The sequence below is a fragment of the Littorina saxatilis genome, linkage group LG13 (assembly GCF_037325665.1).
Source record: "Littorina saxatilis isolate snail1 linkage group LG13, US_GU_Lsax_2.0, whole genome shotgun sequence".
In the NCBI taxonomy this organism is placed as follows: domain Eukaryota; kingdom Metazoa; phylum Mollusca; class Gastropoda; order Littorinimorpha; family Littorinidae; genus Littorina; species Littorina saxatilis.
In genome coordinates, this window is record NC_090257.1 from 1,218,838 (window position 1) to 1,246,748 (window position 27,911).

The window sequence follows — 27,911 nt, forward strand, 5'->3', positions numbered from 1 at the left end:
TGATAGTTTCCGAGAAAAGTCCAACGTTAAGGTGGTGTCTACGGCCGGCCGGCCGGCCGGCCGGACAGACTAACACTGACCGATTACATAGAGTCACATTTTCTCAAGTGACTCAAAAAGTGTTCAAGACATATCTGCAAGTAAGTGTTTTGGGCAGTAACAGTATCCTTAAAATAGGTACAGTGGTAAATGTGATGAAACAACACCCTTGGCAATAGCTCAGTGTCACAACATTGCAGCTGGCCTGTCATAACAGGTATATTTTGGTCAAGATATTAAAAGACAAATGGACTTCATAGGGTGTCCTTTCATGGGAGGTGTCCACTCAGCAGAGGGGCCTCACATCGCAGGTACTTAAATGTAGTATGCTTCAAATCAAAAGTCTGATGTGTGTCCACATATCAATTCTGATGAACCATTAATGTGACAAATCCTAGAAATTGGCTCGAAAGCCATCTTTTGCATTCAGTTATCATTTTGGGTGCACGAAATTCACACACAAAAATCCACAATTAATTATCGTCGCTGTCATTCACAAACCTTGTACATGTACCTCAATGTTTGCTGTTTTGAGAAAATCGATGAAAAAAAACCTGTTATAAATATTCACTGCATCAAATGTTACTTCAAATCATGGGTTTATAGTTTCTTTAGAACAGTGCAATAGCAGTCTAAGTTTGTGTTAATGTCAGTAATGTTAATGATATTCGATACAACTGAGAAAATATTGAGAGATGAAGCTTTTCATTCAAAATAGTAACCTTTCATCCAGAATTAGAATATATATTGAGGTTTTTTCTCCATTTGTCACCTAACCTTCAGTGGCCATATTTTATATTTCTGAGAAAAAAAATATCATGGGCAAACAAATAAGGGGGCTAACTCTTGTTTTAGTTCCAAAACCTCAAAAATTGATACTTGTAAGGTTTGTGAATTACAGCAAGATATGAAGAAAGTGTATTCATGATACAGTATATATATATATGCATGTTTGTAAACATACTCTACATTTATAATGTTTTGTAAGGCACATGTATTCACAAAAAGTTGTTTGTTTGCGGGGACAAGTAAAGCCAGACTCACAAAATTAGGTAGGTACTACTCTTTTCTTGTAAAACATATAGTTCTAAACCGATTCTTTTTTTGCCCAGGTGCATGTCAGGATTTGTCAGAAAACTTCTGAAGTTCTAGTCTGCAAATTGAGTTTCTGTGTTTAGTAGTTAAAAAAAATAAAAATAAATGTAAGGGTAAAAATTTTTTTACCTCTTAGAAGATTAAGGAAAAGGATCCCACAAACCTTTTTTGCTTGAGGAATATAAAATTCTACTAGCACTGTCCCCTGTTTCTTTGACGTGAGATTTGGCTAATGGGGCAAAGTATAAGTGTTTCTTGGGGATTTCTCGCCGAAAGGAACCCTAGGATTTGGTGAGAGTAAGCGAGCATGGCTTGGTGTTTAATTCTTGTGTAGCTAGACATCAAAGAGTTTCAGATACACTCTCACTGTCTTGTATAGAGAGAGACTAGCCGCAAGCAATTCTTGCCTCAAGACTGGGGACAGGTGTGAATTATAAAAGTTGGCACATTTTAACAGCACATAAAACCTGTATGAGGTTCAAAAATTCACCCACATTCTTGATTGACTCTTCTTTTTTTTGGCATGAGGATGCCTATTTGGTTTTGAAACAATCCTGCACGACTTTGACTCGATCAGCCGAGCCAAACTGTCTGATTTGTTACCTTTTTTTGTTAAAGTTATATCTTTGTTTCAAAGCCCTCTGGGCCCAAAACAATAAAATACTTGACTTGATTTGACTTGAAAGCAGATTCTTAAACAGCATGCATCCCTACTTGGTAAATGTGTGCAACCTTTGTTTCTCTTTTTTTTTCCATGTACAATCAATTAGTAGTAGTAGTAGTAGTAGTAGTATATAGGGGCGGCTATATTTGTTAGCCGAAGGCCGCGAGGCCTTATTGGTGCCCCTTCTTTGTCAGATACTTTGCATGCCTAAATCCCTATTCTTTCAATGCTTTCAATCAAAGTCGTAAAAAAGGTTAAGAAATTTTGGAGAATTGTCCAAGAAGTTTTTGAAGGCGTCTACTGTGGGTGCGAATTTTATGTTAGCGGGTAGTGCATTCCAATTGTTAGCAACTCTTTGAGAAAACGAAAACTTGCGCTTGTTAGTCTTACAGTGTTGAACAAAGATTTTTCCGTGGCTGTTTCTGGTGTTGTCTGTCTGCTTGAATGTGAATATTTTGTGCATGTCAATGTCATCCACCCCATTTATAATTCTATATGTTTGTATTAGGTCACCCCTTGTCCTCCTTCCCTTCAGAGAGTGGAGGTCTAGGTATTTGAGTCTGTCCGCGTAAGACTTATCCCGGCACTCCTTTAGAATTTTAGTTGCTCGACGCTGCACCCTCTCAATTGTCTGAGACTGTCTCTTGAGGAATGGGCTCCACACCACATTTGCATATTCCACCAGTGGTCTCACAAAGGCTTTGTATAGCTTTAAGAAGGTGTCCTTGTCAAGAAATGAGAACGTTCGTTTGATAATTCCAATCCTCTGATTAGCTTTTGACACAACTCCTCGAATATGCGGGTCGAATGACAAATTGCTGTCGAAAACAACACCGATGTCCTTTTCCTCATCACATACATTTATTTTTTCAATAGCATCATTGACAGTCATCACGTAGTCATATTTGGGATTCTTTTTACCAGAATGCAGAACATTGCACTTTGAAACATTAAAAAATAATTTCCATTTATTTGTCCAATCCTGAAGTAAGTGTATGTCTTTTTGCATGACTGAACTGTTTGTTGCTTTATTGTACAGTTTTGTATCATCCGCAAAAATCTTCACTATACCACTAACCACATCTGGTAGGTCATTTATAAACACTGTAAATAGAACCGGCCCAATAAAATAACATCAGTTTCATTTTCGAACAGGACAGAATAATTTTGGAAACAAAATAAATAAATTTGAAAGAGACACATTTTGGCACTGAACAACTTCCGCCAAACCGTTTACAGCTTCCGGCTAATTTTCGAATCTTTTTTGTTGACAAAGATGAACAGAGCGCCTTACCGGCGTTAGCAGCTTTTGAGACAGTTTTCCTCGATTTGCAGCATTTGTTCCTTTCGTAAAGCCTTGTATTTTTCAAAAAGAATAGCACCATGAATTCAGCAAGCAAGGTACGTGTGTGTGTGTGTGTGTGCAATGCACTTTAATGCAACAACAAAGTACAACCACAATTGTTGTTGTGCGTGTATCCTCGTCGAACGATGTCATTGTCATTGTCAGTATTGCACATTATTTGGGCAAAAGTTTCTGCTCCATAAACTGTAATAAAAAAATGTCGCCCAATCTTGGCCAGCTCGATCCAACTGAAAGATGCTCACTGACCAAGGGTGTCCTTAAAGTTAAATAATTAATGAGACTGAGAGGGACTGCTGTAAACTTGTGGTATTAAGGGAGGTCTAAGAGGGCAGTCACACTCGTGATTAAATCGTCAGATTTACCCTGTCACACAGGCGACTGAGTCGTCGAAAATAGCTGCGACTCAGTCTCATGCGATTCCCTCGTAGCTTTGAGCTTTAGAACTTGTTCTATTCCTGCGACCCAGTCGTCAGTCAATCGCAGAGGCAGAGCCAATCAGAACGCGTCGTTGCGGCCTTCATGCCGTGACGTAAAATAGTGGCGGACAGCGTCTCTTCGTCGATTCAAAACTTTTTGGAAGAACAGAGGGCGGGGATGTAGCTCAGTCCGTAGCGCGCTGGATTTGTATTCAGTTGGCCGCTGTCAGCGTGAGTTCGTCCCCACGTTCGGCGACAGATTTATTTCTCAGAGTCAACTTTGTGTGCAGACTCTCCTCGGTGTCCGAACACCCCCTTGTGTACACGCAAGCACAAGACCAAGTGCACACGAAAAAGATCCTGTAATCCATGTCAGAGTTCGGTGGGTTATAGAAACACAAAAATACCCAGCATGCTTCCTCCTAAAACGGCGTATGGCTGCCTAAATGGCGGGGTAAAAAACGGTCATACACGTAAAATTCCACTCGTGCAAAAAAACACGAGTGTACGTGGGAGTTTCAGCCCACGAACACAGAAGAAGAAGAAGGAAGAACAGTTTCTTATTCAGATATAAAGGAGACGTTTTAGGCGTGTAGAGCGGTCGGGAAACATTAATTGCAACTGTCTGGGAACTTTATTTCTCGCAAAGGCGTAATGCTGAAAGGTATTTTTCACAAAGGTAGAGCGATGCTCGAACATTAGCGTCTGCTCTCGCAAAGCGCGTTTGCCGTGTTCACTGTGACACGTCACTTCCGCCCCGCTCGCGTGGAGTTATCGTTTGTCAATCGTTCGTCTATCGTTCATCGTGTGACGGGTCAATGGCCTACAATCATGTGATGTGCGATCGGCTCTAGATTGAATCGCGCGATTGAATCTCAACGATTGAATCGCGTGTGTGACTGAAGCTTAAGACAACTCGTCAAACGACACATTGGCAATTCTCAACTAATACGGAAGACTCCCTTAATACCACTTACAGTCAAACCCACAACCGGTAAAGCAACACCTGTATAATGAAGCTGCATTAAAAATAAAACTGCAGAAAATAAAACATACGGGTACTTGAGAAAAAAATTGAGATTTTCATCTTTATAATCTGATGTTGAAAGGTTTTAATGCTTTCAATAAGTTCATTTTCTTCACTTCTCTACGTAAAACTAAAATGCGAGAAGGGATTTTTTTTATAGAACAGTCCAAAAACAAATAGACTGCCAACGTTCCAAAATTCAGAAATTCATAAACGTTTTGTTTTGTCAATGATTTTGGTTCAGTCAGTTGTCATTAATATTTGAGACTCATGTTTTTGTTGTGTGTTTTTTCTTGGTTATTCAACTTAGTACAAGTATGCAAGTTTTGCAACCTTCCTGTTCCACAGGTGGGTGAGATCTTCACGGCAGCAGGCCAGGCGTTCAGTAAGCTGGGGGAGCTCACAATGCAGCTTCACCCAACTGCTGAACAAAACACAAGCGGGTAAGCTATCATCATGAATTGATGTTTCGTTGGTTTAAACAAGGTTTTATTTCGCGTAGTGGCCTAATGGATAAGACATCGGCCTCCTAATCGGAAGGTCGTGAGTTCAAATCCCGGCCGCGGCCGCCTGGTGGGTTAAGGGTGGAGATTTTTCCGATCTCCCAGGTCAACTAATGTGCAGACCTGCTAGTGCCTTATCCCCCTTCGTGTGTACACGCAAGCAAAAGACCAAGTACGCACAGAAAAGATCCTGTAATCCATGTCAGAGTTTGGTGGGTTATAAAAACACAAAAATACCCAGCATGCTTCCCCCGAAAGCGGCGTATGGCTGCCTGAATGGCGGGGTGAAAACGGTCGTACTCGTAAAAGCCGTGGGAGTTTCAGCTCATGAACAAAACAAACAAACAAATTCAATTGTAATTCAATCAAGTTGGCGTTTTAATGAAACAGATCCTGTGATTGGTCAGAATGCCCCAACTCATTAAAAATTACCGGTCATTAATTGTCGATAACCACTCGCTAAAAAAGCCATTAACCACCTGCTGGCGAGGCGCATTGATACAACCTCAACTAGTCTCGGTTAGCTTTGAGGGTCATTTTACAAGTAGGAAATATGAAGGCCAACGAAATACCGAGACCATAAGGTATGCGAAGTGATGACGTCGAATACGTGACGTAAGTTGATGCATGAATTCTTCCGGACTACGTCAGTCAATTCCAAAGATCGCTTTTGTGATGAAAAGAATTTGTTTTAGAGTTTGCTGTCCAGAAACCCGTCAAAAAAGAAGGGAAAATGTATGTGAAAGAAAACAAAACAGGAGCAAAGTGATAAGTTGGAGTACAGAGACATATATTTCTTGGGACTTGACCCTTGCAGGTAGGTGGACAAGGTAGTGTGGGAACAGAACAGAACCAATTCTGTCTGTTTACCATCGCATGAAAGCAGGAAAGAGATCGTTGTCAGATTGAATTACAAAAACATTAACATGCTTCCATTTGAAACTTCTCGGTCTTCATCGTGGATTGACGCCCTCCCAAAGTCTAATTGAAGCCCGACGGAGCGAAGTGTAATTGAACATTGTACGATAACGAGATTGATTCTACACTATATCGCTTGAAGAACTGCATCAAGGAGACACAGACTTTTTTTTGTCTTTATCAGATGGTGTGCAGTTTGAGTTGGTTGTGGAAGGAGAGGCCTGTTAACATGAGCATGATTTGGTTATTGACTTATAAAGTTTTAGTATACTGGTGCAGCAGGAACAAAACTTGACATTCTAGAATATATGGCTCATGTAATATACTAATAAAGTGAAACCAAAGCAGTACAAAAGGAAAGCACGCACATTCAAACAACTTATTTTAGAAGATGAGGATTTTAGTTTATTACTTGATGTGCAAAATATGGTTTTTAGTGTACATTGCCATCAGCTATAAACAGTTGCAAAATTCACCCTTACCCTGTATTTCTAGTGTACAAATTTGCATGTGTTATTATCAAATTGGTAAGTTTGTCATACTGTTGTTTTGTTTTGTTCCAGTGCACAATGATATTAACAACAAAGATAAGAAACAAATGTATGTCTTAGCCAGAGCATGAGTCAATAAGCTGCATGTTGTAATGTATACATGTATTGTATGATTGTTTTTACCAAAAAATATTATTTGAACATCTTTCTCCGTACGTATAATTGGTTTTTAAAAAATTCTTTCTCCGTACAGGGGAAAGTGGACCGACCAAGAAATAGAGATGCTGCGATCATCTGTGAAAAAGTTTGGTGAAGATCTGAACAAGATCAGCGAGGTCATCAAAAGCAGAACTGTGTATGTATAACAGTTACACTAACAGTAACACTCATAATTTGTTTGCATTTTTCTTGTTGCATTGCTTTGTCATTTCTGTTCTGAAAAAGTAAGCTTTCCTGCTTCATGAATGTTGCTAGGATTTAATTTCTGCAACATATTTTTTGAAATGGCGCGCACAAAAAAACCCACACACACCTGCAAAAAAGTGTGGCGATTTTGTCAAAATGGCAGCAGGATTTTATCAATTTGAAATCAGCTTTAGCAGCTGCCAAATGACATCACTGAAGGTGGCCTTTTCTATCTGTTTGTTGTAGCATTCTCATGATTTGCGACGTATGAGACGAGGTATGCATGACCATGCAACATAATCATACTCATGGTGTCATGCCAACGGTGACAGCAGAGCTGTGTTGCTAAGTACAGCAGAAGCAAGTTGGCACATGGTTATTTTGATTTTGGAGAGACATTACGTCTTAGTTCTTACTCTCAAGAAAGTGTCACGATCTGCAACATTAAGTCTCGGTGCTACATGTCAGCACTCTATTAACACTTTGTTGGTTTGTCTCCCGGAAGTTCTGGACAAGTAATAAGTTTTCTCAAACAAAAAAGACCCTCTAAGTTAGTAGTGTGAGGTCTTCGATCAAAGAATTGTAAACTCTCTAAACAAAAACTACAGTATAATTTAATGACACTATAATAGAGCTTTGTGGAATCGATCTCCTGACAATAAGAGCATTACAGTGGAACTGATCTCCTGACAATAAGAGCATTACAGTGGAACCGATCTCCTGACAATAAGAGCATGACAGTGGAACCGATCTCCTGACAATAAGAGGGTTACAGTGGAACCGATCTCCTGACAATAAGAGCATGACAGTGGAACCGATCTGACAATAAGAGTGTTACAGTGGAACCGATCTGACAATAAGAGTGTTACAGTGGAACCGATCTGACAATAAGAGCGTTACAGTGGAACCGATCTCCTGACAATAAGAGCGTTACAGTGGAACCGATCTGACAATAAGAGCATTACAGTGGAACCGATCTGACAATAAGAGCATTACAGTGGAACCGATCTCCTGACAATAAGAGCATTACAGTGGAACCGATCTCCTGACAATAAGAGCGTTACAGTGGAACCGATCTGACAATAAGAGCATGACAGTGGAACCGATCTCCTGACAATAAGAGCGTTACAGTGGAACCGATCTCCTGACAATAAGAGCATTACATTGGAACCGATCTGACAATAAGAGTGTTACAGTGGAACCGATCTGACAATAAGAGCGTTACAGTGGAACCCATCTGACAATAAGAGCATTACAGTGGAACCGATCTGACAATAAGAGCGTTACAGTGGAACCGATCTGACAATAAGAGCATGACAGTGGAACCGATCTGACAATAAGAGCGTTACAGTGGAACCGATCTCCTGACAATAAGAGCGTTACAGTGGAACCGATCTCCTGACAATAAGAGCGTTACAGTGGAACCGATCTCCTGACAATAAGAGCATTACATTGGAACCGATCTGACAATAAGAGCGTGACAGTGGAACCGATCTGACAATAAGAGCGTTACAGTGGAACCGATCTGACAATAAGAGCATTACATTGGAACCGATCTGACAATAAGAGCGTTACAGTGGAACCGATCTGACAATAAGAGCGTTACAGTGGAACCGATCTGACAATAAGAGCGTTACAGTGGAACCGATCTCCTGACAATAAGAGCGTTACAGTGGAACCCATCTGACAATAAGAGCATTACAGTGGAACCGATCTCCTGACAATAAGAGCATTACAGTGGAACCGATCTCCTGACAATAAGAGCGTTACAGTGGAACCCCCTTTAAAACCTCCAAGAATGTGAGAAAGTTAGGTCTTAAAAGAGAGTTTACAGTTTATAATGTACTACGTATATTCTTTTTCTGTATGCGCTAACCACCTTCATCTATCATATGTATCTCCTGACAATAAGAGCCAGTGATGTTCCTAGGACTGGAGGGCAACAGGACAAAATGTCCTGAATCAAAAGACTAATAGGACATCATGTCCTGACTACAAAAAAACAATAGGACATTCTGAACAGTTTCAAAGGAAGGCTTGATGGAAACCTGAGAGAGCACCAATATAGTATTGAATTCCCGCTGACTACCTCCAGTCAAGACACCCAAGAAGTGGGTGGAACGAATACCCAAGAGCTGCGACACAAAGACCCACTATAGGCCCTTGGCCTCGGATGGAAAAACAAGTGTATGCAAGTGTAAGTGTAAGTGTATTCAGATCAAGCGAACCAATCATGGCACCTAACCTTTTTAGATGACTGAGAATATATGAATAAAGGCAAATAAAAACCGAACAGTTCCAAATTTATTTTAATATTTTAAATGCAACAGTGTTCAGTAGGGTTACTTTCACACACACAGACACATGCTTCAGAATGTCATAAGTGATCTTTCACACACACACACACACACACACACACACACACACACACACACACACACACACACACACACACACACACACACACACACACACACACACACACACACACACTATGCTTCAGAATTAATGTCACAAGTGACAAGTGATCTTTCACACACTTCAGAATGTCACACGTGATCATTTTCAGTGAGCTTGAACAGCTACTTTCATTTCTTGCGTCTCTTCCTGCGTCTGTTCCTGAGGTTGTAGATCTATTGGCTCACCTTCTGAGGCTTCAGTCTCCGACGGGGCCGAAGGCCCTGCAACTTGACTGTCCGTGTCGTCCTTTTTTTTAACAAAGCCACTCAAAGGTGTCTGCCCTTTTCCCACGCAAACCTTTTTTTTCTGCGGCATCTTTGCAGAAATGTGGCGGCGGAAGTAAAGTGTCGCTGTCAAAAGTAGCGAGAGTTGTGTCGAGAGTTGCGTCCCTTGTGTTATTGTTCGACCGAGAGTGAAAATTGAAGTTCAAGTAGACCCCGATTCGAACTCGTTTTAACGGGGTTTGATACTTCAGTTTGTACAGATTCTTCTTGCAGTGACCGCTCTAGACGTAATACTATCGGACAATGACCGCTGACTTCGCGATCGGATCGGACATTTGACGGGACAGGGGAGGTGTTTGCAATCGGTCATTTTACAACCTAAATGGGTCCATGACCGATGACCGACGCCTCGGAACATCACTGAGAGCATTACAGTGGAACCGATCTCCTGACAATAAGAGCATTACAGTGGAACCGATCTCCTGACAATAAGAGCATGACAGTGGAACCGATCTCCTGACAATAAGAGCATTACAGTGGAACCGATCTCCTGACAATACGAGCGTTACAGTGGAACCAATCTCCTGACAATAAGAGCATTACAGTGGAACCGATCTCCTGACAATAAGAGCATTACAGTGGAACCGATCTCCTGACAATAAGAGCGTTACAGTGGAACCGATCTCCTGACAATAAGAGCATTACAGTGGAACCGATCTGACAATAAGAGCATTACAGTGGAACCAATCTGACAATAAGAGCATGACAGTGGAACCGATCTCCTGACAATAAGAGCGTTACAGTGGAACCGATCTCCTGACAATAAGAGCGTTACAGTGGAACCGATCTCCTGACAATAAGAGCGTTACAGTGGAACCGATCTCCTGACAATAAGAGCGTTACAGTGGAACCGATCTCCTGACAATAAGAACATTACAGTGGAACCGATCTGACAATAAGAGCGTTACAGTGGAACCGATCTGACAATAAGAGCGTTACAGTGGAACCGATCTCCTGACAATAAGAGCGTTACAGTGGAACCCATCTGACAATAAGAGCGTTACAGTGGAACCCATCTGACAATAAGAGCATTACAGTGGAACCGATCTCCTGACAATAAGAGCATTACAGTGGAACCGATCTGACAATAAGAGCATTACAGTGGAACCGATCTGACAATAAGAGCATGACAGTGGAACCGATCTCCTGACAATAAGAGCGTTACAGTGGAACCGATCTCCTGACAATAAGAGCGTTACAGTGGAACCGATCTCCTGACAATAAGAGCATTACAGTGGAACCGATTTGACAATAAGAGCATTACAGTGGAACCGATCTCCTGACAATAAGAGCGTTACAGTGGAACCGATCTGACAATAAGAGCATGACAGTGGAACCGATCTCCTGACAATAAGAGCGTTACAGTGGAACCGATCTCCTGACAATAAGAGCGTTACAGTGGAACCGATTTGACAATAAGAGCATTACAGTGGAACCGATCTGACAATAAGAGCGTTACAGTGGAACCGATCTCCTGACAATAAGAGCATTACAGTGGAACCGATCTGACAATAAGAGCATTACAGTGGAACCGATCTGACAATAAGAGCATGACAGTGGAACCGATCTGACAATAAGAGCATGACAGTGGAACCGATCTCCTGACAATAAGAGCGTTACAGTGGAACCGATCTCCTGACAATAAGAGCGTTACAGTGGAACCGATCTCCTGACAATAAGAGCGTTACAGTGGAACCGATCTCCTGACAATAAGAGTGTTACAGTGGAACCGATCTGACAATAAGAGCGTTACAGTGGAACCCATCTGACAATAAGAGCGTTACAGTGGAACCCATCTGACAATAAGAGCATTACAGTGGAACCGATCTGACAATAAGAGCGTTACAGTGGAACCGATCTGACAATAAGAGCATGACAGTGGAACCGATCTGACAATAAGAGCGTTACAGTGGAACCGATCTGACAATAAGAGCGTTACAGTGGAACCGATCTCCTGACAATAAGAGCATTACAGTGGAACCGATCTCCTGACAATAAGAGCGTTACAGTGGAACCGATCTCCTGACAATAAGAGCATTACAGTGGAACCGATCTCCTGACAATAAGAGCGTTACAGTGGAACCCATCTGACAATAAGAGCGTTACAGTGGAACCCATCTGACAATAAGAGCATTACAGTGGAACCGATCTCCTGACAATAAGAGCGTTACAGTGGAACCGATCTCCTGACAATAAGAGCGTTACAGTGGAACCGATCTGACAATAAGAGCATTACAGTGGAACCGATCTGACAATAAGAGCATGACAGTGGAACCGATCTGACAATAAGAGCATGACAGTGGAACCGATCTCCTGACAATAAGAGCATTACAGTGGAACCGATCTCCTGACAATAAGAGCGTTACAGTGGAACCGATCTCCTGACAATAAGAGTGTTACAGTGGAACCGATCTCCTGACAATAAGAGTGTTACAGTGGAACCGATCTGACAATAAGAGTGTTACAGTGGAACCGATCTGACAATAAGAGTGTTACAGTGGAACCGATCTGACAATAAGAGTGTTACAGTGGAACCGATCTGACAATAAGAGCGTTACAGTGGAACCGATCTGACAATAAGAGCATGACAGTGGAACCGATCTGACAATAAGAGCGTTACAGTGGAACCGATCTGACAATAAGAGCATTACAGTGGAACCGATCTCCTGACAATAAGAGCATTACAGTGGAACCGATCTCCTGACAATAAGAGCGTTACAGTGGAACCGATCTCCTGACAATAAGAGCATTACAGTGGAACCGATCTCCTGACAATAAGAGCGTTACAGTGGAACCGATCTGACAATAAGAGCGTTACAGTGGAACCGATCTGACAATAAGAGCATGACAGTGGAACCGATCTCCTGACAATAAGAGGGTTACAGTGGAACCGATCTCCTGACAATAAGAGCATGACAGTGGAACCGATCTCCTGACAATAAGAGCATTACAGTGGAACCGATCTGACAATAAGAGCGTTACAGTGGAACCGATCTCCTGACAATAAGAGCATTACAGTGGAACCGATCTCCTGACAATAAGAGCATTACAGTGGAACCGATCTCCTGACAATAAGAGCATGACAGTGGAACCGATCTCCTGACAATAAGAGCATTACAGTGGAACCGATCTGACAATAAGAGCATTACAGTGGAACCGATCTGACAATAAGAGCATTACAGTGGAACCGATCTCCTGACAATAAGAGCATTACAGTGGAACCGATCTCCTGACAATAAGAGCATTACAGTGGAACCGATCTGACAATAAGAGCGTTACAGTGGAACCCATCTGACAATAAGAGCATTACAGTGGAACCGATCTCCTGACAATAAGAGCATTACAGTGGAACCTATCTCCTGACAATAAGAGCATGACAGTGGAACCGATCTGACAATAAGAGCATGACAGTGGAACCGATCTCCTGACAATAAGAGCATTACAGTGGAACCGATCTCCTGACAATAAGAGCATTACAGTGGAACCGATCTCCTGACAATAAGAGCATTACAGTGGAACCGATCTGACAATAAGAGCATTACAGTGGAACCGATCTGACAATAAGAGCATTACAGTGGAACCGATCTCCTGACAATAAGAGCGTTACAGTGGAACCGATCTGACAATAAGAGCGTTACAGTGGAACCGATCTCCTGACAATAAGAGCGTTACAGTTGAACCGATCTGACAATAAGAGCATTACAGTGGAACCGATCTCCTGACAATAAGAGCGTTACAGTGGAACCGATCTCCTGACAATACGAGCGTTACAGTGGAACCGATCTCCTGACAATAAGAGCATTACAGTGGAACCGATCTGACAATAAGAGCGTTACAGTGGAACCGATCTGACAATAAGAGCATGACAGTGGAACCGATCTCCTGACAATAAGAGCGTTACAGTGGAACCGATCTGACAATAAGAGCATTACAGTGGAACCGATCTCCTGACAATAAGAGCATTACAGTGGAACCGATCTCCTGACAATAAGAGCGTTACAGTGGAACCGATCTCCTGACAATAAGAGCATTACAGTGGAACCGATCTGACAATAAGAGCGTTACAGTGGAACTGATCTGACAATACGAGCGTGACAGTGGAACCGATCTCCTGACAATAAGAGCATTACAGTGGAACCGATCTGACAATAAGAGCATTACAGTGGAACCGATCTCCTGACAATAAGAGCATGACAGTGGAACCGATCTCCTGACAATAAGAGCATTACAGTGGAACCGATCTCCTGACAATAAGAGCATTACAGTGGAACCGATCTCCTGACAATAAGAGCAAGACAGTGGAACCGATCTCCTGACAATAAGAGCATGACAGTGGAACCGATCTCCTGACAATAAGAGCATTACAGTGGAACCGATCTGACAATAAGAGCGTTACAGTGGAACCGATCTCCTGACAATAAGAGCGTTACAGTGGAACCCATCTGACAATAAGAGCGTTACAGTGGAACCCATCTGACAATAAGAGCATTACAGTGGAACCGATCTCCTGACAATAAGAGCATTACAGTGGAACCGATCTCCTGACAATAAGAGCGTTACAGTGGAACCCCCTTTAAAACCTCCAAGAATGTGAGAAAGTTAGGTCTTAAAAGAGAGTTTACAGTTTATAATGTACTACGTATATTCTTTTTCTGTATGCGCTAACCACCTTCATCTATCATATATATGTATCTACCATTCTTTCTTCCCCCCCTCCACCTCCCTCCCCCCCCCCTCTCTCTCTCTTCCTCCTGCTAGCGTTTTCCTAATTTTTACATTTAGTCAAGTTTTGACTAAATGTTTTAACATAGAGGGGCAATCGAAACGAGGGTCGTGGTGTATGTCTGTCTGTCTGTCTGTGCGTGTGTGTGTGTAGAGCGATTCAGACCAAACTACTGGACCGATCTTTATGAAATTTGACATGAGAGTTCCTGGGTATGAAATCCCCGAACGTTTTTTTCATTTTTTTGATAAATGTCTTTGATGACGTCATATCCGGCTTTTCGTGAAAGTTGAGGCAGCACTGTCACGCCCTCATTTTTCAACCAAATTGGTTGAAATTTTGGTCAAGTAATATTCGACGAAGCCCGGACTTCGGTATTGCATTTCAGCGTGGTGGCTTAAAAATTAATTAATGACTTTGGTCATTAAAAATCTGAAAATTGTAAAAAAAAATAAAAATTTATAAAACGATCCAAATTTACGTTCATCTTATTCTCCATCATTTTCTGATTCCAAAAACATATAAATATGTTATATTCGGATTAAAAACAAGCTCTGAAAGTTAAAACAAAGAGAGGTACAGAAAAGCGTGCTATCCTTCTTAGCGCAACTACTACCCCGCTCTTCTTGTCAATTTCACTGCCTTTGCCATGAGCGGTGGACTGACGATGCTACGAGTATACGGTCTTGCTGAAAAATGGCATTGCGTTCAGTTTCATTCTGTGAGTTCGACAGCTACTTGACTAAATGTTGTATTTTCGCCTTACGCGACTTGTTCTGGTTTGATTTAACTATGCTTTTGATCTAGATAGTTCCACAGTTTATAAGTAATGTTTGTCCGACATCATATTTGTGTTATTTTCCAACTACGTAGGGCGCGTAATATAAGCGTTCGCTTGAGTTGGTGCCCCTATTGGTTATCGTTGTATTATTGTATCATATTTGATTTAATAAAACATTGTTTAAACCAAAAGAGAGGGAGTCGTAAAGTGTGGAGTCAATTGACAAAGGTTATGACCAGAAAATCTGAAACATCAAAGTCTTAAAAGGAGGAGTTTTAAATTTGAATGTCTTAATGACGGGCGCAGTGGCATGGTGGTAAGACGTCGGCCTCCTAATCGGGAGGTCGTGAGTTCGAATCCCGGTCGCTGCCGCCTGGTGGGTTAAGAGTAGAGATTTGTCCGATCTCCCAGGTCAACTTATGTGCGGACCTGCTAGTGACTTAACCCCCTTCGTGTGTACACGCAAGCACAAGACCAAGTGCTCACGAAAAAAATCGAACCGATCTCCTGACAATAAGAGCATTACAGTGGAACCGATCTCCTGACAATAAGAGCGTTACAGTGGAACCGATCTGACAATAAGAGCATGACAGTGGAACCGATCTCCTGACAATAAGAGCGTTACAGTGGAACCGATCTCCTGACAATAAGAGCTTTACAGTGGAACCGATCTCCTGACAATAAGAGCGTTACAGTGGAACCGATCTCCTGACAATAAGAGCATTACAGTGGAACCGATCTCCTGACAATAAGAGCATTACAGTGGAACCGATCTCCTGACAATAAGAGCATTACAGTGGAACTGATCTCCTGACAATAAGAGCATTACAGTGGAACCGATCTCCTGACAATAAGAGCGTTACAGTGGAACCGATCTCCTGACAATAAGAGCATTACAGTGGAACCGATCTCCTGACAATAAGAGCATTACAGTGGAACCGATCTCCTGACAATAAGAGCGTTACAGTGGAACCGATCTCCTGACAATAAGAGCATTACAGTGGAACCGATCTCCTGACAATAAGAGCGTTACAGTGGAACCGATCTCCTGACAATAAGAGCGTTACAGTTGAACCGATCTCCTGACAATAAGAGCATTACAGTGGAACCGATCTCCTGACAATAAGAGCGTTACTGTGGAACAGATCTCCTGACAATTTTAAGAGCATTACAGTGGAACCGATCTCCTGACAATAAGAGCATTACAGTGGAACCGATCTCCTGACAATAAGAGCATGACAGTGGAACCGATCTCCTGACAATAAGAGCGTTACAGTGGAACCGATCTCCTGACAATAAGAGCGTTACAGTGGAACCGATCTCCTGACAATACGAGCGTTACAGTGGAACCGATCTCCTGACAATAAGAGCATTACAGTGGAACCGATCTCCTGACAATAAGAGCATTACAGTGGAACCGATCTCCTGACAATAAGAGCGTTACAGTGGAACCGATCTCCTGACAATACGAGCGTTACAGTGGAACCGATCTCCTGACAATAAGAGCATTACAGTGGAACCGATCTCCTGACAATAAGAGCGTTACAGTGGAACCGATCTCCTGACAATTTTAAGAGCATTACAGTGGAACCGATCTCCTGACAATAAGAGCATTACAGTGGAACCGATCTCCTGACAATAAGAGCATGACAGTGGAACTGATCTCCTGACAATAAGAGCGTTACAGTGGAACCGATCTTCGGACATTAAGAGCATGACAGTGGAACCGATCTCCTGACAATAAGAGCATTACAGTGGAACCGATCTCCTGACAATAAGAGCATGACAGTGGAACCGATCTCCTGACAATAAGAGCATTACAGTGGAACCGATCTCCTGACAATAAGAGCATGACAGTGGAACCGATCTCCTGACAATAAGAGGGTTACAGTGGAACCGATCTCCTGACAATAAGAGCATGACAGTGGAACCGATCTGACAATAAGAGCATTACAGTGGAACCGATCTCCTGACAATAAGAGCATTACAGTGGAACCGATCTCCTGACAATAAGAGCGTTACAGTGGAACCGATCTGACAATAAGAGCATTACAGTGGAACCGATCTCCTGACAATAAGAGCATTACAGTGGAACCGATCTCCTGACAATAAGAGCATTACAGTGGAACCGATCTGACAATAAGAGCATTACAGTGGAACCGATCTGACAATAAGAGCATTACAGTGGAACCGATCTGACAATAAGAGCATTACAGTGGAACCGATCTCCTGACAATAAGAGCATTACAGTTGAACCGATCTGACAATAAGAGCATTACAGTGGAACCGATCTCCTGACAATAAGAGCGTTACAGTGGAACCGATCTCCTGACAATAAGAGCATTACAGTGGAACCGATCTCCTGACAATAAGAGCATGACAGTGGAACCGATCTCCTGACAATAAGAGCGTTACAGTGGAACCGATCTCCTGACAATAAGAGCATTACAGTGGAACCGATCTCCTGACAATAAGAGCGTTACAGTGGAACCGATCTCCTGACAATAAGAGCATTACAGTGGAACCGATCTGACAATAAGAGCATGACAGTGGAACTGATCTCCTGACAATAAGAGCGTTACAGTGGAACCGATCTTCGGACATTAAGAGCATGACAGTGGAACCGATCTCCTGACAATAAGAGCGTTACAGTGGAACCGATCTCCTGACAATAAGAGCATTACAGTGGAACCGATCTCCTGACAATAAGAGCGTTACAGTGGAACCGATCTCCTGACAATAAGAGCATTACAGTGGAACCGATCTGACAATAAGAGCATGACAGTGGAACCGATCTCCTGACAATAAGAGCATTACAGTGGAACCGATCTCCTGACAATAAGAGCATTACAGTGGAACCGATCTCCTGACAATAAGAGCATTACAGTGGAACCGATCTGACAATAAGAGCATGACAGTGGAATCGATCTCCTGACAATAAGAGCATTACAGTGGAACTGATCTCCTGACAATAAGAGCATTACAGTGGAACCGATCTCCTGACAATAAGAGCATTACAGTGGAACCGATCTCCTGACAATAAGAGCATTACAGTGGAACCGATCTGACAATAAGAGCATGACAGTGGAACCGATCTCCTGACAATAAGAGCATTACAGTGGAACCGATCTCCTGACAATAAGAGCATTACAGTGGAACCGATCTCCTGACAATAAGAGCATGACAGTGGAACCGATCTCCTGACAATAAGAGCATTACAGTGGAACCGATCTGACAATAAGAGCATGACAGTGGAACCGATCTCCTGACAATAAGAGGGTTACAGTGGAACCGATCTCCTGACAATAAGAGCATTACAGTGGAACCGATCTCCTGACAATAAGAGCATGACAGTGGAACCGATCTCCTGACAATAAGAGGGTTACAGTGGAACCGATCTCCTGACAATAAGAGCATGACAGTGGAACCGATCTCCTGACAATAAGAGCATTACAGTGGAACCGATCTGACAATAAGAGCATGACAGTGGAACTGATCTCCTGACAATAAGAGCATTACAGTGGAACCGATCTCCTGACAATAAGAGCATGACAGTGGAACCGATCTCCTGACAATAAGAGGGTTACAGTGGAACCGATCTCCTGACAATAAGAGCATGACAGTGGAACCGATCTCCTGACAATAAGAGCATGACAGTGGAACTGATCTCCTGACAATAAGAGCGTTACAGTGGAACCGATCTCCTGACAATAAGAGCATGACAGTGGAACCGATCTCCTGACAATAAGAGCATGACAGTGGAACTGATCTCCTGACAATAAGAGCGTTACAGTGGAACCGATCTCCTGACAATAAGAGCGTTACAGTGGAACCGATCTCCTAACAATAAGAGCATGACAGTGGAACCGATCTCCTGACAATAAGAGCATGACAGTGGAACCGATCTCCTGACAATAAGAGCATTACAGTGGAACCGATCTCCTGACAATAAGAGCATGACAGTGGAACCGATCTCCTGACAATAAGAGCAAGACAGTGGAACCGATCTCCTGACAATAAGAGCATGACAGTGGAACCTATCTCCTGACAATAAGAGCATGACAGTGGAACCGATCTGACAATAAGAGCATTACAGTGGAACCGATCTCCTGACAATAAGAGCGTTACAGTGGAACCGATCTCCTGACAATAAGAGCATGACAGTGGAACCGATCTCCTGACAATAAGAGCATGACAGTGGAACCGATCTGACAATAAGAGCATTACAGTGGAACCGATCTGACAATAAGAGCATTACAGTGGAACCGATCTCCTGACAATAAGAGCATGACAGTGGAACCGATCTCCTGACAATAAGAGCATTACAGTGGAACCGATCTGACAATAAGAGCATGACAGTGGAACCGATCTCCTGACAATAAGAGCATGACAGTGGAACCGATCTCCTGACAATAAGAGCATTACAGTGGAACCGATCTGACAATAAGAGCATGACAGTGGAACCGATCTGACAATAAGAGCATTACAGTGGAACCGATCTCCTGACAATAAGAGCATGACAGTGGAACCGATCTGACAATAAGAGCATTACAGTGGAACCGATCTCCTGACAATAAGAGCATGACAGTGGAACCGATCTCCTGACAATAAGAGCATTACAGTGGAACCGATCTGACAATAAGAGCATGACAGTGGAACCGATCTGACAATAAGAGCATTACAGTGGAACCCCCTTTAAGACCTCCAAGAATGTGAGAAAGTTAGGTCTCAAAAGAGAGTTTACAGTTTATAATGTACTACGTATATTCTTTTTCTGTATGCGCTAACCACCTTCATCTATCATATGTATCTACCATTCTTTCTTCCCCCCCTCCACCTCCCTCCCCCCCCCCCCCCTCTCTCTCTCTTCCTCCTGCTAGCGTTTTCCTAATTTTTACATTTAGTCAAGTTTTGACTAAATGTTTTAACATAGAGGGGCAATCGAAACGAGGGTCGTGGTGTATGTCTGTCTGTCTGTCTGTGCGTGTGTGTGTGTAGAGCGATTCAGACCAAACTACTGGACCGATCTTTATGAAATTTGACATGAGAGTTCCTGGGTATGAAATCCCCGAACGTTTTTTTCATTTTTTTGATAAATGTCTTTGATGACGTCATATCCGGCTTTTCGTGAAAGTTGAGGCAGCACTGTCACGCCCTCATTTTTCAACCAAATTGGTTGAAATTTTGGTCAAGTAATCTTCGACGAAGCCCGGACTTCGGTATTGCATTTCAGCGTGGTGGCTTAAAAATTAATTAATGACTTTGGTCATTAAAAATCTGAAAATTGTAAAAAAAAATAAAAAATTATAAAACGATCCAAATTTACGTTCATCTTATTCTCCATCATTTTCTGATTCCAAAAACATATAAATATGTTATATTTGGATTAAAAACAAGCTCTGAAAGTTAAAACAAAGAGAGGTACAGAAAAGCGTGTTATCCTTCTTAGCGCAACTACTACCCCGCTCTTCTTGTCAATTTCACTGCCTTTGCCATGAGCGGTGGACTGACGATGCTACGAGTATATGGTCTTGCTGAAAAATGGCATTGCGTTCAGTTTCATTCTGTGAGTTCGACAGCTACTTGACTAAATGTTGTATTTTCGCCTTACGCGACTTGTTCTGGTTTGATTTAACTATGCTTTTCATCTAGATAGTTCCACAGTTTATAAATATAAGTAATGTTTGTCCGACATCATATTTGTGTTATTTTCCAACTACGTAGGGCGCGTAATATAAGCGTTCGCTTGAGTTGGTGCCCCTATTGGTTATCGTTGTATTATTGTATCATATTTGATTTAATAAAACATTGTTTAAACCAAAAAAGAGGGAGTCCTAAAGTAAGGTTATGACCAGAAAATCTGAAAAATCAAAGTCTTAAAAGGAGGAGTTTTAAATTTGAATGTCTGAATGACGGCGTGGTGGTAAGACGTCGGCCTCCTAATCGGGAGGTCGTGAGTTCGAATCCCGGTCGCTGCCGCCTGGTGGGTTAAGAGTAGAGATTTGTCCGATCTCCCAGGTCAACTTATGTGCGGACCTGCTAGTGACTTAACCCCCTTCGTGTGTACACGCAAGCACAAAACCAAGTGCTCACGAAAAAAATCCTGTAATCCATGTCAAAGTTCGGTGGGTTATGGAAACACGAAAATACCCAGCATGCCTACTCAACGGAAGCGGAGTGAAGCTGACTATGCTCTCAGAGCATAGTGTGGGGAACCCAAATGGGCAAACGAGCTCACACGTAACCAGAAAATTCTGGAACGCTGAAGAAGAAGAAGAAGGAGAATGTCTTGAAAGGGAGAGTTTCACTGTACATGATCAAGCGACTTTTAGTTTCACCCTCATCAATCTTGCATTTGAACTTTCTAAAAGAAAAAGAATTTTTGGGCACCTTTCGCTTCAAAACAGATCGCAGATCCGGAACCAGCTAAAGAGAAAAGCCTACGAAGACGCGGGCTTGCAGCCCCCTACGGCCACGCCCACCAAAGGTCAGGTGAAGGTCAGCACTTCCTCGGAGTCTCACAGCAAGAAACAGAAAACTTCAGGTAGGTGTTTTCTTTAAACTGATACCATGCTTGGAATTTCTTCAACAATTTTGGGAATTTTGAATAATTCTTTGATGTCTTCTAATACCCTTCTGAAAAGTAGTTCTGCTGTCTCACAAAATGATTGCAACGTTTATGGCGATGTTACCAATGCCAAATGACATCCCTGCCACTTTAAAAAGTTGGTGAGCTCCCCCAAACACTCAGTATGTTTACCATAGCTTGTCTTACTGAAACAGAGTAGACAGATCTGAATAAACTTTGATTTTGTTCTGAGAAATGTTAGGGTCAGTGATAAAAAGACCCGTTTAAGGGTATTGTTATTGTGTTAATGCTGATTTTTGACAAGTTTGACTCTGGGGAAGGTGGGATGTATGGTTCTGATGCAGCTCCTTTTCAAATGTTTCCAAGTTGGCTTGTTCCCATGCCAGGTCTCTCTCTCTCTTTTTCTCTCCCTCTCTCTCCTTTCTCTCTCTCTCTTTCTCCTTTCTCTCTCTCTCTCTCTCTCTCTCTCTCTCTCTCTCTCTCTCTCTCTCTCTCTCTCTCTCTCTCTCTCTCTCTCCTCTCTCTCTCTTTCTCTCTCTGCGGATGCATTTCAGCATTTATACCATCCATTCACAGAGCCACCTGTGAAGAAACAGCGTACCTCTGGTAAGAGACGTAACTCTCGTGCTTGTCCATGTATGTATGGAGGGACTTTTTTTTTTAGCCTAGATGGTGTACCTGTTTCTGTTTATGCCTTGGCATTGAGATTATTTTCTCTTATCTAGCAGCATGTTACATTTCTTGACTCTGGCTGAGCGTTTGGTTGCTGTTTTTGGTGCGAAGGATTTTTTTTTATTTTGGGCAATGGATGAATGGTGCCTGCCTGTTCTTGGTTCTTTTTGCTGTACTTTAATTTTTCAATTTCTATGTGGGCTTCTTGGTGTTGGACAGGCTTTGGGGTGTGTGGTTGTTCTTTTGTTGGGGGGGGGGGGGGGGGATATTTTGATTTTTTTCATTCACCTATTTCTTTGCATACTTTTGTTGTTTTCATTTCATTTCATTTCATTACTTTATTGTCCCATCGCTGGGAAATTCGGGTCGCTTCCTCCCAGTGGAAAGCTAGCAGCAACGGAGTCGCGCTACCCAGGTGTCTGCGTGTTTAGGTGTATTCAGCCACCTGCACTTATGGCAGAATGACCAAGGTCTTTTACGTGCCATTGTGATGACACGGGGGTGGGACATGGCTTCCGTCTCTGGGTCTGCACATAAAGTTGACCCGTGTCCGTCCCGGCCCGAATTCGATCCTGCGACCTTCCGATCACAAGTCCAGTGCTCTACCAACTGAGCTACCGGGCCCCGGTTGCTGTTGGCAACAATAAAAGGGGAAAATGAGCATAATAAATTATGGGGAGTATTTAATCAGCCTCCTCCTCATCCTTCACTGTCTGCGAAGTCGTGTATGTTTTTATCTGCATGGCTTTGGTGAAATCTTTTTATGATATTGAATAATGTTCAATATGCTGTAGTTGTGGTACAAGCCATACTGACATCCATGAGAGTAATTATCACGCCAGTCTACAACAAGCGCTGTCCCCTTCAAATAAATGACTATGTAGTATCAACCTGTGCTGGAATTCTTACTTAGCTAATCAGTTGTTAAACAGCGGTACCTAGAATGTAAAGCCATCAAATGAGAGGACACTTGTCATGAGAGGACACTTGCCATGAGAGGACACTTGCCATGAGAGGACACTTGCCATGAGAGGACACTTGCCATGAGAGGACACTTGCCATGAGAGGACACTTGTCATGAGAGGACACTTGCCATGAGAGGACACTTGCCATGAAAGGCACATTTGATTTCAAAACCCCATGGGTATATGAATTAGGTAAATCACCACAACAAACAAAACACAAAAAATAACAATGACACACAAGAATTCATTGTTAAAAAACATAAATAAATTGAATTGAGTTAACACATTAATAATGGACTGTTCCACAAATGTGTTAACAGGACAGATTATTTTATATACATATAAGATGCCCAAAAATAATAAAAATGGGTTTAGAATGACTTTTTTTAATGTACTTACTAAAATATACTGCGTTGAATAACACTCTTCTTGATTAATTCAAATAAATGTGTAAATGTAAATGCATTTGAATTCCTCAGAAAATACACTGGCCCTGACTTCTTCCTCATAAGTTCCACACAAAAACTGAAGTATGTAATGAAACACGTCTCCAAGATCTCCAGACTGGCATTTAAAGCCCCAGTATGTCTCAAATGGTTTTCAAAACGATTTACTATTTAGATTTTAAAAGTTAGTTCTAGCGACAAAACGAGGCACCTGATTGTAGATCAGACGGTCCACGAAAATAATTTCTTTGAAAATGTCTCACTCTCGATGGAAAGCAACCAGGATGTTCCCGTTCGGTGAGCGTTCAAATGGGTGTTTGTACTGTGTGTAAAAGCCTGACAAGTGACAGTATCTGTGATGGTTTACGGGAGGCTTAGTGTGCCTTTAACATATATGCTCTCCCACTGTGTGGTATATTTTATATTTAAAGAACACCTTCTCTTGTCCTGTCCATGAACTCATCTAACGTATATTTCTCGTGAGAGATTACCTGCAGTGTACTGGACACTTTTGGCTGGTCCGAAGGGTTCCCTATCATCAAATTATCTCTGTACATTAATTTTAATGCATGGGGCATGATATTGCATGAATCCTGTATCCATCATTATATATATGAATAGTAATTCAGAAACTGCTTCTGCTGTTTATGGTTTATTGACTTCATTATTGCGCTTCTTCTTGTGCGTTTGGTTTTGGTATGTTATTTTGTAATTGTCTGTTGTAGAAACTAGAATGCTTATGATTTTTTTCCATGTCACTCCACATTACCATTTGTTCTGGGGAAGAAAATGTTGGTGTCTGATCTTGGTCCTTTTTACAAAATTTATGAATACTTTTTCAACATTGTTTAGGACTTCTCGTCATTGCCATTGGACAGTTTTTTTCTTGGTGGGGGTGATATTTTTATATTTTGGGGTGCCTTGGTTTATTGTTTTGATACCGTCTTTATATGAAAGTCTTTGTTCATTTCCAGTTGACATCAGCTATCCTTTCCCTTTTGCATTTGTGAATCTGTTCGCTTTTATTTCTGTCACTGTTGTAGAGGGACTTTACCTGTACAGAATCTAGCTCTTGGCTGCTTGGGTTGAGTGTATTTTAGTTGGTGTGTGTGTGTGTGTGTGTGTGTGTGTGTGTGTGTGTGTGTGTGTGTGTGTGTGTGTGTGTGTGTGTGTGTGTGTGTAAAAGGGAAACGAAAGGAAAAGGAAAAAAACACTTTTATTCAAAGGAAAAAAACACTTTTATTCCTGTCACTGTTGGAGGTTGGGATGAGTGTATTGTTTTAGTGTGTGTGTCTCAGTGTTTTGTGTGTGTGTCTCAGTGTGTGTGTTTATATATATGGTTGTGCTTTGCTATTGTATAATAATATTATAATGAGTGACAATGAAATGATTGTATTTCAGAGGTGACCCTGTCAGCACTGAACGCACCGGAGGGGGATGTGGACATTGAGGGCCTGGGGGACTCCTCGACCAGCAAGAAACTGGACTTTGACTCAGGTAGGGCACAGTGCATGTGGCTTCTGGGGTGTAGTTGGACGACGAGACATAAGACATAAGATTGTATTACAACCACGTGCAATACACAGGAATGATGCTTGGCTTGAGTAAATTCAATATATATATATACATTAAACACAACACAACACAGAGTGCTCACCTAATTGCTTATACACACACACACACACACACATGCACTCACGCACGCACACACATGCACACACACACATACACACTCACACACATGCAGACACCCATGCACATACACACACAAGAAGAGACTTTGGGCTGAAATAGGACTTTGGGCTGAAATAGGACTTTGGGCTGAAATAGGACTTTGGGCTGAAATAGGACTTTGGGCTGAAATAGGACTTTGGGCTGAAATAGGACTTTGTGCTGAAATAGGACTTTGGGCTGAAATAGGACTTTGGGCTGAAATAGGACTTTGGGCTGAAATAGGACTTTGGGCTGAAATAGGACTTCCATATGAGCTCCAAGACACAATGTCTGATCGAACTGAGTGCTGCCATGAGTCAGTTGATGCAAAACAAGACCTATTTTCCAATGAGCGCGACCCTTGTTTAGCTTTTAAAAATGTAGAGAACCTGAAACAACAGATTTTGGACTACAAAGCAGACTTGAACACCGAAAACACTATCATGACAAAAACATTGAGGCACGTCAGCTTACGTTTTACATTTTCTTTCCTCTGTTTTCAGACGTTGACTCAAGCATCCTCTGATATGCGGATCTTGATTGGACTCTATGACATCATCAGTTTGTGCTACGGATTTGGTGACATCACAGTGTTGAAGTGCTCGGCAAATGTTCTGACAGTTTGCAGTTGTACTGCAGATGTGTGGCATTAGTACGTTTTAACCAAGCTGTATGTCACTGTGGCTGCATACTGTGTCACATCTTTGTGTTCCAGTTTGTGTTGCCGTCGCTGGACATTTTAGCTATGTGAGTTTGTGTGAAGCTGTGAACAACGTTCTGACACAATCACCATGTGCAGCAGTGTCAGCGGCAGCATGAGAACGTTTGAACAGTGTTGAGCATCAGCAAACAAAGCGGTGCTAAAGTTCAGGCACTGCTCACAGGGTCTACACTGTCATCAGTCAACTGTGCAATTATTATTCAGATTTTGTTTTAATATGAGAACATCTCGAATTACATGTGCTCTTCTGATGACATCACTATATGCCAGTGTTTTGATTTTACTTTTTTTTAATTTTTTTTAATATGAGACCATTTAATTCTACAAGAGATACAGTGTGTGTATGTGTGTGTGTGTGTGTACGTGTGTACGTGTGTGAAAGTGTAATAGAGAAACATTGTTGAAGGTGATCATACATAACTGCAGCAGACAAGTCAGGCTACTCTGAACTACATGCGTATGAAGGTCGTTGCAGATAGCCGAGTCTCACGTTCTTATCCGCCCTTGTACCGACCAGTCCGGTCAGTGGTGACATTACTCGACTTTTGTGCAAAGTAACTGGCAGCTAATGACAACAGAAGTGGGGCTCACCTACATTTGGTTTGGTGTCTTGTCGTGGATTAAAGGCACATTCCTTGCCTTGAATATGGTCAAGCTGACTTCTTCAGATCTGACCAGACTTTGGAACGGGATGAGAGCATCCCTCCACTTGGACACATACAGTGGAACCCCCCTTTAAGACACACACCCCCCCCTCCTTTAAGACTTCCTCCATTTTAAGACCTTTCTTTTTCAGATTCTTTGTTAACAAGCTTTGTAAATTTACCTCCATTTTAAGACCTTTCTTTTTCAGATTTCCCGCAGTGGGGCACTGCGGTTATGAAATTAAAAGCCCCTCCTGTTTTTGGAACCGCAGGAGCTTTCTAGTTTGCTGTTAGGTAGATTTTTGGTTCCTCTTTCCTGTCATGCTCTCTTTTTCTTCATGAATTCTTTTCTTTTTTCTGCCTTCTTGCTCATTCACCTGTATTTTTTCCAAAAATCTCTTCTCTTGCCGCTTGTCTCGCGATTCATGTATAGTTTAATCTGTTAGTGTTCTGATGTAAGTCCAGCAGTAGATAGGTTAAGCCTATTTTAACATACTGGAAACTGGTAATCTTCCAGTAGGTATTAATTTAGTTTTACTAAAGCCTGCTGGGACACAAGTAATGGGTTAGTGCATTTGTAAACAGGAATCGCTTGACAAGTGGCCCCCTTCATCCCCCCCTTCCTCGTCCTGATATGGCTCTGCGTAGTCGGCTGGACGTTAAGCAACAAATAAACAAACAAACAAACAAATTTTTCAGATTCTCTGTAAACAAGCTCTGTAAATTTACCTCCATTTTAAAACTTTCTCCTGTCTAAGACCTTTCTTTTTTGAGATCTTTGAAGGTCTCAAAAGGGGGGTTCCACTGTACCAACAACAACAAAACATCGTGACTGATGGCTGTGTACAGTTGAAAGTGTTTCTCGTAAAAACATTCTGACTCCGCACACAAAAATCAATGAGACTGTTGATTGTTGGTATGAGACCAAGTGGAGGAATGGCCGTGGTATGAGACCAAGTGGAGGAATGGCCGTGGTATGAGACCAAGTG

At 42.1% G+C, this 27,911-nt stretch overlaps 1 protein-coding gene across 2 annotated transcripts; it reads left to right on the forward strand.

Moving 5' to 3' along the window:
- The first annotated feature begins 3,035 nt into the window (after nt 1–3,035).
- LOC138946224 (chromatin complexes subunit BAP18-like) lies at nt 3,036–27,613 on the forward strand. 2 transcript variants are annotated; one of them, XM_070317750.1, is made up of 7 exons: nt 3,036–3,199; nt 4,956–5,050; nt 6,773–6,874; nt 21,580–21,716; nt 22,338–22,367; nt 25,246–25,341; nt 26,061–27,613. In XM_070317750.1, exons 1-7 carry the CDS (start codon nt 3,182–3,184, stop codon nt 26,081–26,083), a joined length of 501 nt encoding a protein of 166 aa, XP_070173851.1. In that variant the 5' UTR covers nt 3,036–3,181; the 3' UTR covers nt 26,084–27,613. The 2 variants fall into 2 exon arrangements, with proteins under 2 accessions (XP_070173851.1, XP_070173852.1); XM_070317751.1 differs by lacking the exon at nt 22,338–22,367.
- Nucleotides 27,614–27,911: the final 298 nt, after the last annotated feature.

Excerpts from the sequence above, each read along its gene's own strand:
- LOC138946224 (XM_070317750.1), top strand. Across the intron at positions 5,051-6,772 it reads GCTGAACAAAACACAAGCGG|GGGAAAGTGGACCGACCAAG; the intron begins GTAAGCTATCAT and ends TTCTCCGTACAG. Across the intron at positions 21,717-22,337 it reads CAAGAAACAGAAAACTTCAG|AGCCACCTGTGAAGAAACAG; the intron begins GTAGGTGTTTTC and ends ATCCATTCACAG.